At 39.8% G+C, this 12,745-nt stretch overlaps 1 protein-coding gene across 2 annotated transcripts in view; it reads right to left on the bottom strand.

Annotated features, from left to right (window-relative positions):
- DTNBP1 (dystrobrevin binding protein 1) overlaps positions 1-12,745 on the bottom strand; it is a 179,409-nt gene that overhangs the window by 153,520 nt on the left and 13,144 nt on the right. For both annotated transcript variants that reach the window (XM_089682294.1, XM_089682293.1), the window contains exon 4: positions 10,328-10,388. In XM_089682294.1, the coding sequence (XP_089538420.1) occupies positions 10,328-10,388 (61 nt within the window). The remainder of the gene's footprint in view (positions 1-10,327; positions 10,389-12,745) is intronic.

The following is a 12,745-nucleotide window of genomic DNA, read 5'->3' as shown; positions in this document are numbered from 1 at the left end:
AGAATACTTCTTATTGCCTCTAAATACTAATAAGACAAAACTGTACACAGTATTCATGGTTGTTTCCAAAGTTCAGTGTTAGTTGAAATAATGACAGAACTGAGTTAATCAAACTCTTCCGTTCACATAGTGAAAACAGTATTTGTTTTGGCACAGAGAGAATTTGTAGAAATTGATTTGAATGTGAAGAGACTTGGAGTTTGTCTACTATCCCCAAAAGACACACACCTTAGGAAAGACTATATAAATAGGGCGACTTGCATCCAGAGTTGATGTATAGGAACAACAGAGAGTTGAGTTTTAAATAGTACAGCTTTAAAGTGGTGTAGTCAATCTGTTGGTACAATTTAATTTGTACAAGTTTGTTCTTTGAGAAAATCACCAAGCTCATAGATGTCTGCTCAAAGTCCTCCCAGTCTTGAGAAGTTGACAAAAGTGGATTGTTCCATTTATCTCAATAGAAGATACTTGCTTGATTTTAGCAGACATTAGTACTTTATAAATGTGTAAAATCAATTTGGTGTTAGCTTATGTCAGAGGAGTTTGTTCTAAAGGACTGAAATTTTCCCCAGATTTTTGCACTATGGAAATGTATGCACAATCCAGCAGAAAGCAGTTATAACGTTGCCAAGTACTGTGAGAAAATCACAAAGCTCATATATGTCTCCTCAAAGTCCTCCCAGTCTTGAGATGTTGACAAAAGCGCTTTGTTCCATTTATCTCAATAGAGGATACTTGCTTGGTTTTAGCAGACATTAGTACTGCATAAATGTGTAAAATCAATTTGGTGTTAGCTTATGGAAATGTATGCACAATCCAGAAGAAAGCAGTTATAACGTTGCCAAGGACTGTGACTAAAGCAATTAGAAAGGCGTTTGCTTGGGTCCTGTTAAAATAATTCAACTCTTTTATGACATATTCTCCATTTTTATGGAATCATGTTTGAAAGGAAAGGAAATCCTGTCTCTCTCTCTGATAGGAAAGATGAGACCATGGAGAATTAGGGGAAGGGGTGGAGCCTGACCATGGAGGCGTGGGACAGCGGAGATTAGACGCTCTCCGATAACCTTCCCCTCCTAACCTCCCTAATGTGTCCGTAACCGCTGAGCTACCGAAGACTCTCCGAGAAAGGTGGGGGATCCTGGCGGCGGTGCGGTGGCTTGTCGGGGAGTAGGAAGCCGAGGCGACTATCCGCTGGAGGACTGCCGGAGGTGATCCCGGAGAGAGAGTGGGGTTGCCAGGCGACGAGGAGAGCGGAGTAACCACGTGGGCTGCCGCGGGGGACTGCTGGGAGAAGAGGAAGCCGGCTGGCGTCCTAAGAGACTGGGGGAAAAAAACGTTGCCTGTGTCCTGCCACCAAGCAGACCCCAGGAGAGGCTGTACAACACAAGAAGAAAAGGAAAAAAGGGACCCACTAGGAACCCCCACCAAGAACATGGCCGCAGGAGATCAAACAACCCAGAACGGTAAAACTCTGAAGCAGCTTCACTGAAGTGGGTGAGTGAGAACTGTTAATCTGCCTACATGATTACTATTTGGCTATTGCTATAGCCCATTTTGATAAGCACCTTGAGAAGTAAGGAGGGGGTTCCCAGAGAGGGTCTGAAGATTAGAGAAGAAAAAGAAGAGAAAGAAGTAATAGCTTAAATATAGACTAAAGAGCCTTAAAAAACCTTTAAAAACCTTACAGGTGACATGAAAGGGAAAAATAGCAAAGGTAATATGCCCAAGAATTCCCAAATTCAAACTGCAACGATAAAAAAATATACATCGCAGGGGAAACTGACTCCTATAAGATCCCAGGAAATAAGTGAAAGGAGTGACCTGGAAACAAGCTTAGATAATAGCTCAAGATCCTCCCTGGGAGCAGCCAACAATAGTCAACAAATAATTGAAGGGATAGAGCTGGGAGAAACTGAAAAAGACTTGCAAATACCGAATAAAAAGGAAATGGCGGAGATGTTTAAAAACCTGGAAAAATCTATAAAGCAAGAGATGGGGATAATGCGGAAAGAAATGGGACAACTGCTAATTAGGGTGGAAGAAACTGAGGAGACAGTTAAATACCATACCCAAATTATCCCAAAAATAGAGAAATTGATAGTGGATACTCGGAAAGAACAAAAAAGACTGCTTTATATGATGGAGGACCAAGAAAATAGAGAAAGGAGAAATAACATTAGAATAAGAGGAGTCCCAGAGTTGCTACAGGGGGAAGATTTAAAGGAGACCACATGCAAAATTTTGAACTCCATAATGGATAGACCTGGTGCGGAGACGTATATATTGGATGGAGCTTATAGGATAGGAAAATTCCAACAAGAAAAAGGCCCAGAAAAATCAAGAGATATAATTGTCCAATTTCATAACTATGGAGATAAGGATGAGATATGGAAGAAGATTAAGGGAAGATCGAATATTAAATATGGAGGAAAAAATATTCAAATTTTTGCAGATATAGCACCTGGGACATTGAGAAGAAAAAGGTCATTGAAACCACTGTTGGAACTGTTGAAAAGACATAATGTGCAGTATAGATGGGGTCGATCAGCATGTTTAATCGGCTGGAGAGATGGAGTCACTGCATTTTTGAGAACCCCTGAAGATATGAAAGAAGTTTGTAATAAATTTGAACTGCAGAGAATAGAGATCCCGGAATGGGAAGAGGTGGAGGGAGAATCATATATGTTGGGAAAAGAGGAATGGCAGCTAATTAGGAGAGAAAACAGAGAGCAGATAAATAGAGGGACACCGGGGAGGAGGGGGGGAAGGTGAGCGCCACATGGACAGAGCCGAACTCCCAGGTAGGAATCAAAAGTGGGACCTCTTCCACAAATGATTCATAGGCAAACAAAAAGCCTAATGGGGGGGGGGGAGAGGAGGGAGGAGTATCTGAGGGAGGAGGGGTAAGGGGGAGAGAGAAGGGGGGGATTGAGGGGGGGATGAGGTGGGGGGGAGGGGGGGGATGGAGGGGGGGAGGTTGGAGGGGAGGGAGAGAATTAGGGAGAGACAGGGATTTTTAAAACTGACATCTTGTATGAAAGGAGAGGTTTTGGGAGGAGGAAGAGGAAGGGAAAGGGAAAAAAAAAGGATGAAGACAAATAAAATATGGAGGAAATACGCTTGGTAACCCATAATGTAAATGGATTAAATTGCCCAGGTAAAAGATTTAGACTATACAGGGAACTACAACATAGAGAGGCCTCAGTTGTCTTTTTGCAGGAAACACACCTAGAGTTAAAAAAAAATATTAAGCTAAGCTCTAGACAACACCCGACATGGTATTATGCAGATTCCCCAGTTAAGAGAGCTAAAGGGGTAGCTATAGGATTTGCAAAAAACATAAGGTTTGAACTAGAAGATAGAAAGACGGACCCGGAGGGGAGGTTTCTGTTCTTGAAAGGTAAACTACAGGACATAGAATGTACGCTTGTAAACATATATTGCCCTAATAGAAAGCCAGAGAAGTTTTTGAAAGAAGCTATGAGAAGATTGATGGACTTTGGAAAGGGATATCTAATAGTGGCGGGAGACTTTAACATATGTATGGATCCACAAATAGATACAACATCCAGAGTACAGAGAGGGGAAAACAGGTCCATGGGATTATTGAAAAGGGTGATGAAAGAGTGTCAATTGGTGGATAGCTGGAGAGTTGTTAACATGAGAGATAGAGATTACACCTTTTTCTCTAGTGTACATAGGACATACTCTAGATTGGATTATATTATGGTAGACCATCGACTCGTTGAGGATTTGGTTAAAGTTACAATAGAAGCAATAACTTTCTCGGACCATGCACCTGTAGTATCGGAATTAAGATGGGGAGGGAAGGTATCAGGAGGCTTATCATGGAGATTGAATGAGACACTCCTCATGGATCCAGATACTGACCAGAAGATCAGAGAGGAAATAGAGAGGTTCTTTGAGGAAAATGAAACAGGGGATGTATCACTAGCTACAGTGTGGGAGGCACATAAAGTATATATAAGAGGTATCCTTATTGCGACTGGGGCAAAGAAAAAAAGGGAAAGACGAGAGAAGATCAGTGGGCTATTGAAGGAAATAGCTGAGATGGAACGCCTACATAAAAATAATATAAGGAAAGAAGTAGAGCAAAGAGTGATAAAAAAAGAGGGAAGAACTAGAGAAAGTAATGGAGGAAGAAAAAATGAGAACTTTTAATAAGATCAGTGGAGAAAGATATAGATGGGGAGATAGATCAGGAAAATACTTGATGAGAGCTTTGAGGAGAAAGAAGAATAGGAACTACATAGATAAAATAAAAAACTCCAAGGGTGAGTTAGTCCATTCAACCAAAGACATTGCAAAGGTATTTAAAGATTACTATAGTAAATTATACAATATTGCCCCCAAGGATGATATAAATAAAGATAAAGTAATAAATATTGAAAAAAGAAGAGATTATTTAAGGAAGGCAGGATTACCAAAATTAAATGTAGAATTATTAAACTCCTTAGAATCTGATATTACACAAGAAGAACTACAAATAGCATTAAAAAGCTTTAAGACGGGAAAAAGCCCAGGCCCAGACGGGTATACAGTGAGGTATTATAAAAAATATGCTGATTTACTGATACCTAAGTTAAAGAGATATATGGAGGCGTTGGGGGGAGAGATGGAGATAAGACAGGAATCCCTTCTGGCACAGGTGGTTTTGATACATAAGGAAGGTAAAGACATCACCAACTGTTCAAGCTATAGACCGATATCATTATTAAACGTAGATACGAAGTTGTATGCAAAAGTATTGGCGAATAGGTTAGGAGATCTGATGCCAGACTGGATACATGGAGATCAGGTGGGTTTTGTTAGAGGAAGAGAGGGTCGAGATAATGGGTTGAGGTCCCTGATGCTTATACAGAAAAGTAAATTGGAAAAAAAACCAGTAGTGCTGCTCTCGATTGATGCGGAGAAGGCGTTCAATAGGGTCAACTGGAGTTTTATGATAGACACACTGGAGATCTTGGAATTGGGTAGTAGGATGAGAAAGTGGATTGGAAAGTTGTATGAAGGACCGTCCGCGATGGTAATGGTAAACGGAGAGAGATCAGAGACCTTTTCTATGTCAAATGGAACCAGACAGGGATGCCCACTTTCCCCACTGTTGTTTGTTCTATCATTGGAACCCCTGTTATCAACAATTAGGAAGAATATAGATATAAGGGGAATAAATGTTGGAAAGACAGAACATAAGATAGCTGCTTTTGCGGATGATCTATTATTCTATGTTGGAAACCCGAGAATAACACTTCCTAACCTAATGAAAACACTGAAAGAATATGGGGAAATGTCAAATCTAAAAATCAACCCGAGCAAAACAGAGATATTAAATATAAATCTTCCAAAGAGTGAAAAAGAAAATATACAGAGAGAGTTTCCCTTTATATGGAAAGATAGAGAAATAAAGTACCTGGGAGTAAAACTTACTCCCTCACAGAAAAATCTCTATAAAGCTAATTATATCCCAATGTTATACGAAATCAGAGAGGAATTGAGGAAAATGGGTAGTGGGAATCCTTCCTGGCTGGGTCGTATTAACCTGATAAAAATGGTAATTCTCCCGAAAGTACTGTATAAATTCCAGATGATTCCCATTAATCTCCCAGAGTTGTATTTTAAGACAATTAAGCGAATGGTAACTAAATATATATGGAAAAATAAAAAACCTAGGATATCATATGATGTGTTAAGCAGAAATAAAGAAAAAGGGGGGTTGGGACTACCGGATTTTAAAAGATACCACAGGGCAGCCATTCTAGCAAGAATTTTTGACTGGACACATAACTCAAAGAGTAAACAATGGGTCACGATTGAAAACACACTTAGTAGAAAGGATCTGGGTAGGAGTGTATGGGTGTCACCACAGTATAGAGAATTAGAGGAGAGCACGAGTATATACACAAGTATTGTAATAAGGGAGTGGGATAAAATGCACAAACAGAGGAAATGGGACTTCAATTCACTGCTGATGTCACTAAGAAATTCAGAGTTTTTCCCCCCAGGTAAAGAGGAAATTTCAGGTAGATGGATTATGAAGGAAGACACTCAGCTGAGAGATGTAATGAAGGGGGTACACTTAAGAACACTGGAGGATTTGAAAAGGGAAGAGGGAAGGATTTTCACTAAGATAGATATATGGAGATATAATCAATTGAAACAATTTGTGGAGAAATTGACGAAGCCCCTTAGAACTAGGAAAGAGTGGAATGAATTTGAGAAATACTTAGAAGACAGAGGTGATGCGAAACACAGCACTGCTAAAGCATATAAAGCTCTCACGGACTTAGATAGTAAGTTTAAATTAAAATATATAGAAAAATGGGAAAATGATCTAGGAGTGGAGTGGGAAGAGCACACACAGAGGAAAATATTTAGAATGGTACACGAAAATATTAGCATGCGTGAGGTAGAAATGAATTTTAAATGTTTGACAAGGTGGTATCTAACACCGGTGATAGAGCACAAGATGAGTGAGGAGAAGCAACCTTGGTGTTGGCGAGGGTGTGGAAGGTTGGGCACGATGTATCACATATGGTGGGAATGCTCAAAAATACAAGTATATTGGGAAAAAATTATAAATCAAATCACGAAGATCACTGGAATGGAGATAGGACTGGATCCTGAAACCTGTCTTTTTCATAACTCAAAATTACCTGGAAATAAATATAGAGAACTGAGTATATTGTGCTACTTAAATGCTGCAAAAAGTCTGATTCCTAAGTTCTGGGGTAAAGTTGAAGCACCGAGGGAAGAGGACTGGATAAATAGAGTGGACCAGATTGCTAGACTGGAAAAACTTTATTATATACAGGAAGATAGGATGGTGACATATCATATGAAATGGGAGAAATGGGAGGAGTTCAAAGGGAAGGTAAAGGAAGGTACTGAGTAAGTAAGCATAAAGAAAAGGGAAAGAGAGGACAAGAAGAAAGGAAGGAAAAAGGGGAAGTGACAGGGAGAGTGAGAAAATATAGGAATTGGCCTTTCTTTCTTTCCTTTTCCTTTTCCAGGCCTCGGTTTCCAGAGGATATGAGATACAAGTAGATCAGATAGATGTCAGGGGTATGTTGAAGCGGGGTGGGAGGTGGGAGGGTTAAAAGGAAGGGAGTTATGGGGAGAAAATGATTTGAAACTAGTGTTTTATGAGATTTTGTAATGTTATATTTTACACTATGGAAATGTGTATTGTTTTACTTGAAAAATGAATAAATATTTAAATTAAAAAAAAAAAGAAAGGAAAGGAAATCATTTTTTACATGCTATCTAAAATAAAATACTTGAATTAGAAAGCAGAAAAATAACTATTGTGAGATAGGCACAGAAAGTAGGAGAGTGATGCCAGTGTCAACCTATCAACACTTGTGGGCTGGTATCTCCAAGCAGAAAAGTCATGCTGTGTCGCAGTGATGAATGCCATAATATGCCTAATGTCAAGTATCGATATCAGTGGACTGGCTTCCCCAAGCTGGAAGGTCAGTTGGTGACGAGGAGAGCCACAATATAATATCAACATCAGTGAGCTGGCATCTTCAAGCAGGAAGGCGATATTGGTTCAAAAGGTGTACCACAATATAGCACCAGGGAGTTCTGGTATAAAACACTGTAGAGGCAGAACTAAGAAACAGGAGATTCTAGCATTGCGATCATATAACATGCTTGAATTAAGAATGTGCTGTAGGAATTTAGTCCTGCTTTAAACTTATTTTGAAAAGAAAAGTCCTCCTAAAACTGATATTTTAGCCCACTGGACCCATGTATCAAGGACCAAATAAAATGAAATTTTTGTATAGTACTACTATGTACATTTTTATCTTTTAAAAAAAATCATTGCATAATACTGAAACCTTACAGAGCTCTATTGTTCGTCTTCACAGGAAAAGCAGACATAGACATCTAGTGGTAATATTAGTAACTGCAATAACAATTGCACACCAAAACCTAGAGTATAGCAACAATTCGTATATCTTTAAGTACATACATGTATCCAGGCTGGGCACTATGTATTATTGAAGCTTACACATTCTGCTATTATTCTTCATTTTGCTTGCAACCTGTTTATTTTAACATTACCCATAACACAATTTGGTAGAATTACATAATCAAATGATTTACCTAAATCAATATATAACCAATGACAGAATATTAAGTCATGCAGGGTTTTGTGTTGTCTTATAAACATGCCCCAAATTAAATATAAAACATATAGATAGGCTCAATTGGCAAAGCTTTACAAAAGGATAAGGAACTTTATATTCAACCACATCTAATAAAATCTGATCATTTGCAATAGCCACTCTTGTTTTTCCACTGAATATCTGTCCATGGTTCCAGTGTTGCTTTAGTTGCAGAAAGTTGCAGTGTGTTTAGCAGCAGGAAATGAAATGCTTCCCCTTTTCTTCCTGTCATATTGGTCAATTAGTAAGCTGTCAAAAGGTGGGTGCTGACATTCTGGTAAAGTTGTAAAATTTCTCGGGATAGGTTCCGATTTCAAATATTATATTTTAAAAATAACCCATGCTGGGATGTTACAAGTACCCATCTTCACTTCATTTGCCTCTATATCTCCCTCGGAGCCAGTTCACACCAGAATTGTTACCGTGCAGTTTGATGCTGTGTGTGCAGTGTGAAGTAGTGCTGTGTGTGTGAACCTCACCTCAATCATCTTCTCCTCTCAATCATCTTCTCTTAAACAGGCATTGCAGCATTGCTCTGCACTCCATCTGAATTACACAGCTTTACTTCCTCGCTCAGAAAATTGCAAAGTGGAAGAGGAAGTGTCTGGGGTATAACATCTTCCCAAGAATGGGGTATTGGGAAAAACGGGAAAAACAAAAAAAACAAAAAAAAACACCTGACAATGCAGATGCAGCTAAACTCATTTAGAAACCACAACTATCTTCAGTTTTCAAAGTGCAGATTACTGGCGTTTAGCTATTGTCAGATACAAACATCACTGTGAATGTAGCCTTAGAAGCACAGCCTCATCCAAGTTTCAGCTGCACCTCTGATTGGACAGTGAATCAACAGCAGCATACTGATGAGGTCATCTCTGTGATCTCCCCTCTTATCAGCATGTTTACCTGTGGACTGTGTAAACAAAAAGTTTTGATTGGCTCAGAGTGCTGACTTTTTTTTCTCCCAGCATGAGTGCTACTATGAAAGGCAAGAGAGTTTAAAGTATTTGAACTAGATCTACTAAAATGCAAGCAGTGCCCATATAATCACATATAAAGACTATTTTGGTCTTTTTTTGTTTGTTTGTGTTTTTTATACCTGCTTTGAGTTTAGCTTTGCCATGCATTTTTTCTTATTTTTTATCAGTTTATATTTTTTTTAGTAAAGTTTACTTCTACAGAACACTGCCAATGTCATCTGAGTAAGAACAAGTGACAATTTTGCATCGTCTTCTAATAGTGACCACAGACGTTCTATGGAGGACCTGCCCCTTAAGGTTCTGTGTGGGCACAGATATTTTTCATACACGCTCTGAGTTTGCTTAGCAATTTTTTGTTCTTTTGCACGTATAACAGCTCTTTAATTACTACAAGTAATCATTACAAAACACTACAGAAGAGGGACAAAATGACTGCCAGGCAATTAGCATTTTCAGAAAGACATCAGCTTTGGAGGCCTCAAGTTTACTTTAAAGTATTTATATGGTGCAACCACCTAAAACCTACATTCATTTTTGGCTTAGTGTCCATCACGTTTCATGTAGGGTTGCGCCAATGCTGATATCAGTGGCGATACTAAGCATTTGCACGAATACTGATGCAAATGTTCCAATACCTGAAACAGATACATTTGTGGTGCAAATTGAGCCCATACAAAATGAATGGGCTCAAATCACACTGTAAATAATTGCATGTGATTTGAAAAGGAATGCCATTCTGTATGGCTCAAATCACAATGCAAAATGCACTGCCCCCGCAGGGAAACTGCATCCGATTGGGACAGGAATCGTATCACATTCCTGTTTAAATCACATGCAGTTCTTTGCAGTACGATTTGAGCAGATTAATTTTGTATGGGCTCAAAATGCACCGCAAATGTATCAGTATCGGAGAGTACTTGAGCACAAGTATCGGTACTTGTACTCACCGATAAAAAAAAGGTATCGGTGCAACCCTAGTTTCATGAGTGCATTTGCTCTTAGGGATTCAATAAGCAACTCTATTGTTTAGACATTATAAATCTTACCAACCAAAAACAAATGCAGCTCTAAAGTGCAATAAGGAAGATAATGTGTATTCCTGCAAAAAAACAGCTAGAACACATTAGGGTATACACGGATTACCCTTACCTCACCAGCTCTAGCACATTCTCTTGCACCTTTGTGAAGGGAAGCCCAGGAATCTTCATACCTGTCAGGATATAATAAGGATACTTTTAAAATGTACTTAAAATAGGGTTGGTTTACTTTAGTGTGCCATTAGCTAAAAATCATATATATATTTATATTTTTTTTAAAACCACAGTGTACACCAGGGGTCCTCAGACTTTTTAAACAGGGGGCCAGTTCAATGACGCTCACACTGTTGGGGGGCCGTACTGTAGTTTGAAAAAAATATGAACAAATTCCTATGCACACCGCATAGATCTTATTTGTAGAGCTAAAAAAAAAACAAACAATAATTAAAGTACACTGTAACGCACTGGACACTGCAATGCACTGTACACTGTAACGCACCAGACACCACAATGAACTGTACACTGTAATGCACTAGACACAGCAAAGCACTGTACACCGCAATGCACTGTACACTAACGCACTGGACACCGCAATGTACTGTATACTGTAACGCACTAGACACAGCAAAGCACTGTACACCACAATGCACTGTACACTAACGCACTGGACACCCCAATGCACTGTACACTAATACACTGGACACCGCAACGCACTGTACACTAATACACTGGACACCGCAACGCACTGTACACTAATACACTGGACATCGCAACGCACTGTACACTAATACACTGGACACCGCAACGCACTGTACACTAATACACTGGACATCGCAACGCACTGTACACTAATACACTGGACATCGCAACGCACTGTACACTAATACACTGGACACCGCAACGCACTGTACACTAATACACTGGACACCGCAACGCACTGTACCTTGTGTCTGGTGTGCTCTCCTCCTCTCCTGTTGTTCCTGTGGCTGCAGCAGGTGAAATCAGGGCTTCCATGCTGCTGTTTGCTGGGTCCTCACAGCCAAGGACCCAGTAAGCAGCCTAGCTGTTTGCTGGCCGGCACAATTTTGTTTTTTTTTTTCGTTTTTTTGCGGCTGACCCAGCTGGCCGGATAAATGTCTTTGGCGGGCCGTAGTTTGAGGACCCCTGGTGTACACCTTGTGTATATATTATAATATATTATATACACACACATATAATTTATGTACGTCATGAAGCCTGACATGAAAACTCCCAAGACATTGCAAGGACTTTGCTAGGTGAAGCCCAGCCATTACTGTTCACCTTCACCATCACAGGAGTGATCTCTCAAACTCTGAGCTCAGAGATACTATATAAGGGAAGCGAAAGTGCATGTGAGGGGGTTTGAATCAGAGAAGGAGTTCACTCCTGTGATGGTGAACAGTAATAGCTGGGCCTCACTTAAAGTCCTAGCAATATCCTGGAAAAAGAACAGAGAAATCTGTGTCACAAAATCTCGCATGACCGTGGTAAAAACCTCAGCTGAGAGGGCTCAGCCACATCCCACAAAGTCAAGAAGTACACCGAGGAGGGAACAGGCAAAGAGGATAACACGATTCCACGCTACAGATGTCAGCAATGTCAGCATGATGCAGGCAGCCCCAGAACTGTTAGCAGTAGGCACCCAGTACAGCAGGACCAACCCCCATGTCTAGAATCAGACATGTTTCGGTAAGGCAACATATAGGCTCAGTGTAAGAGACAAGGCCTCAGGTACTCACAAAACCAGGACGTTTGGTAGCAGGTAAGGGTTAGATGGCCAAAGGTGACCAAAGTCACTGTAGGAAGGCAGAAGTAATGGATCAAAGCTCCAAGTGGCTGTTTTCAACCAGAAGCAGCAGTGGCGGAATTCCTCATTGACGCCTAACAGCAGTAAAGAGAATGTAGAGTGTGCACATATTTCTCCACTCAGGAGGATGATGTCAGAACTCAGTCCTACACAGAGGCGGACTGACAACTCATGGGGCCCCCGGGCAATAGGGGATAATGGGGCCCTTGTGTCCTCGCCCACACCAAAAAAAGCCTATGAAAAAGCCAATGAAAGGTACCAGGGGCATCCCATGGTGCCCTCTACTGAACCCAGGCCCTCAGGCATTGCCTGAGTGCTCGAATGGTCAGTCCGCCCCTGGTCCTACAGCATTAACCTAATAATAGCTTTGGAGAGATATATGTGGAGTATCAAACCTCTTAATAAAATACTGGCCCTTTAAAAAGAATCTATTCATGTTTAGTGACTAAGATATAATATCATAATATAAATATATAATTTTCTAGAAGTTTCTTTCTTTGATTTTAGACTTTACAAATATTTGATGGTAGGGTGCTCCCTTAAATATATTAGGAGTGAGAGTTTAAAAATTCTTGAATCTAACATTATAATTTGTGAGATAAATAATAATAAAAACATTTTTTAACTCCCCTTTAGGAATTTGATGATATATAATTTTAGATATTTATTTATATATTTTATATTGGTCATAATAACTTCTAA

Source organism: Staurois parvus, unplaced genomic scaffold, assembly GCF_062004578.1.
Source record: "Staurois parvus isolate SC_StPar_1 unplaced genomic scaffold, SC_StPar_1.0 ptg000287l, whole genome shotgun sequence".
In the NCBI taxonomy this organism is placed as follows: Eukaryota; Metazoa; Chordata; class Amphibia; order Anura; family Ranidae; genus Staurois; species Staurois parvus.
Note: the sequence above shows the minus strand (reverse complement) of the source record. Positions and strands in the feature narration are given on the sequence as shown.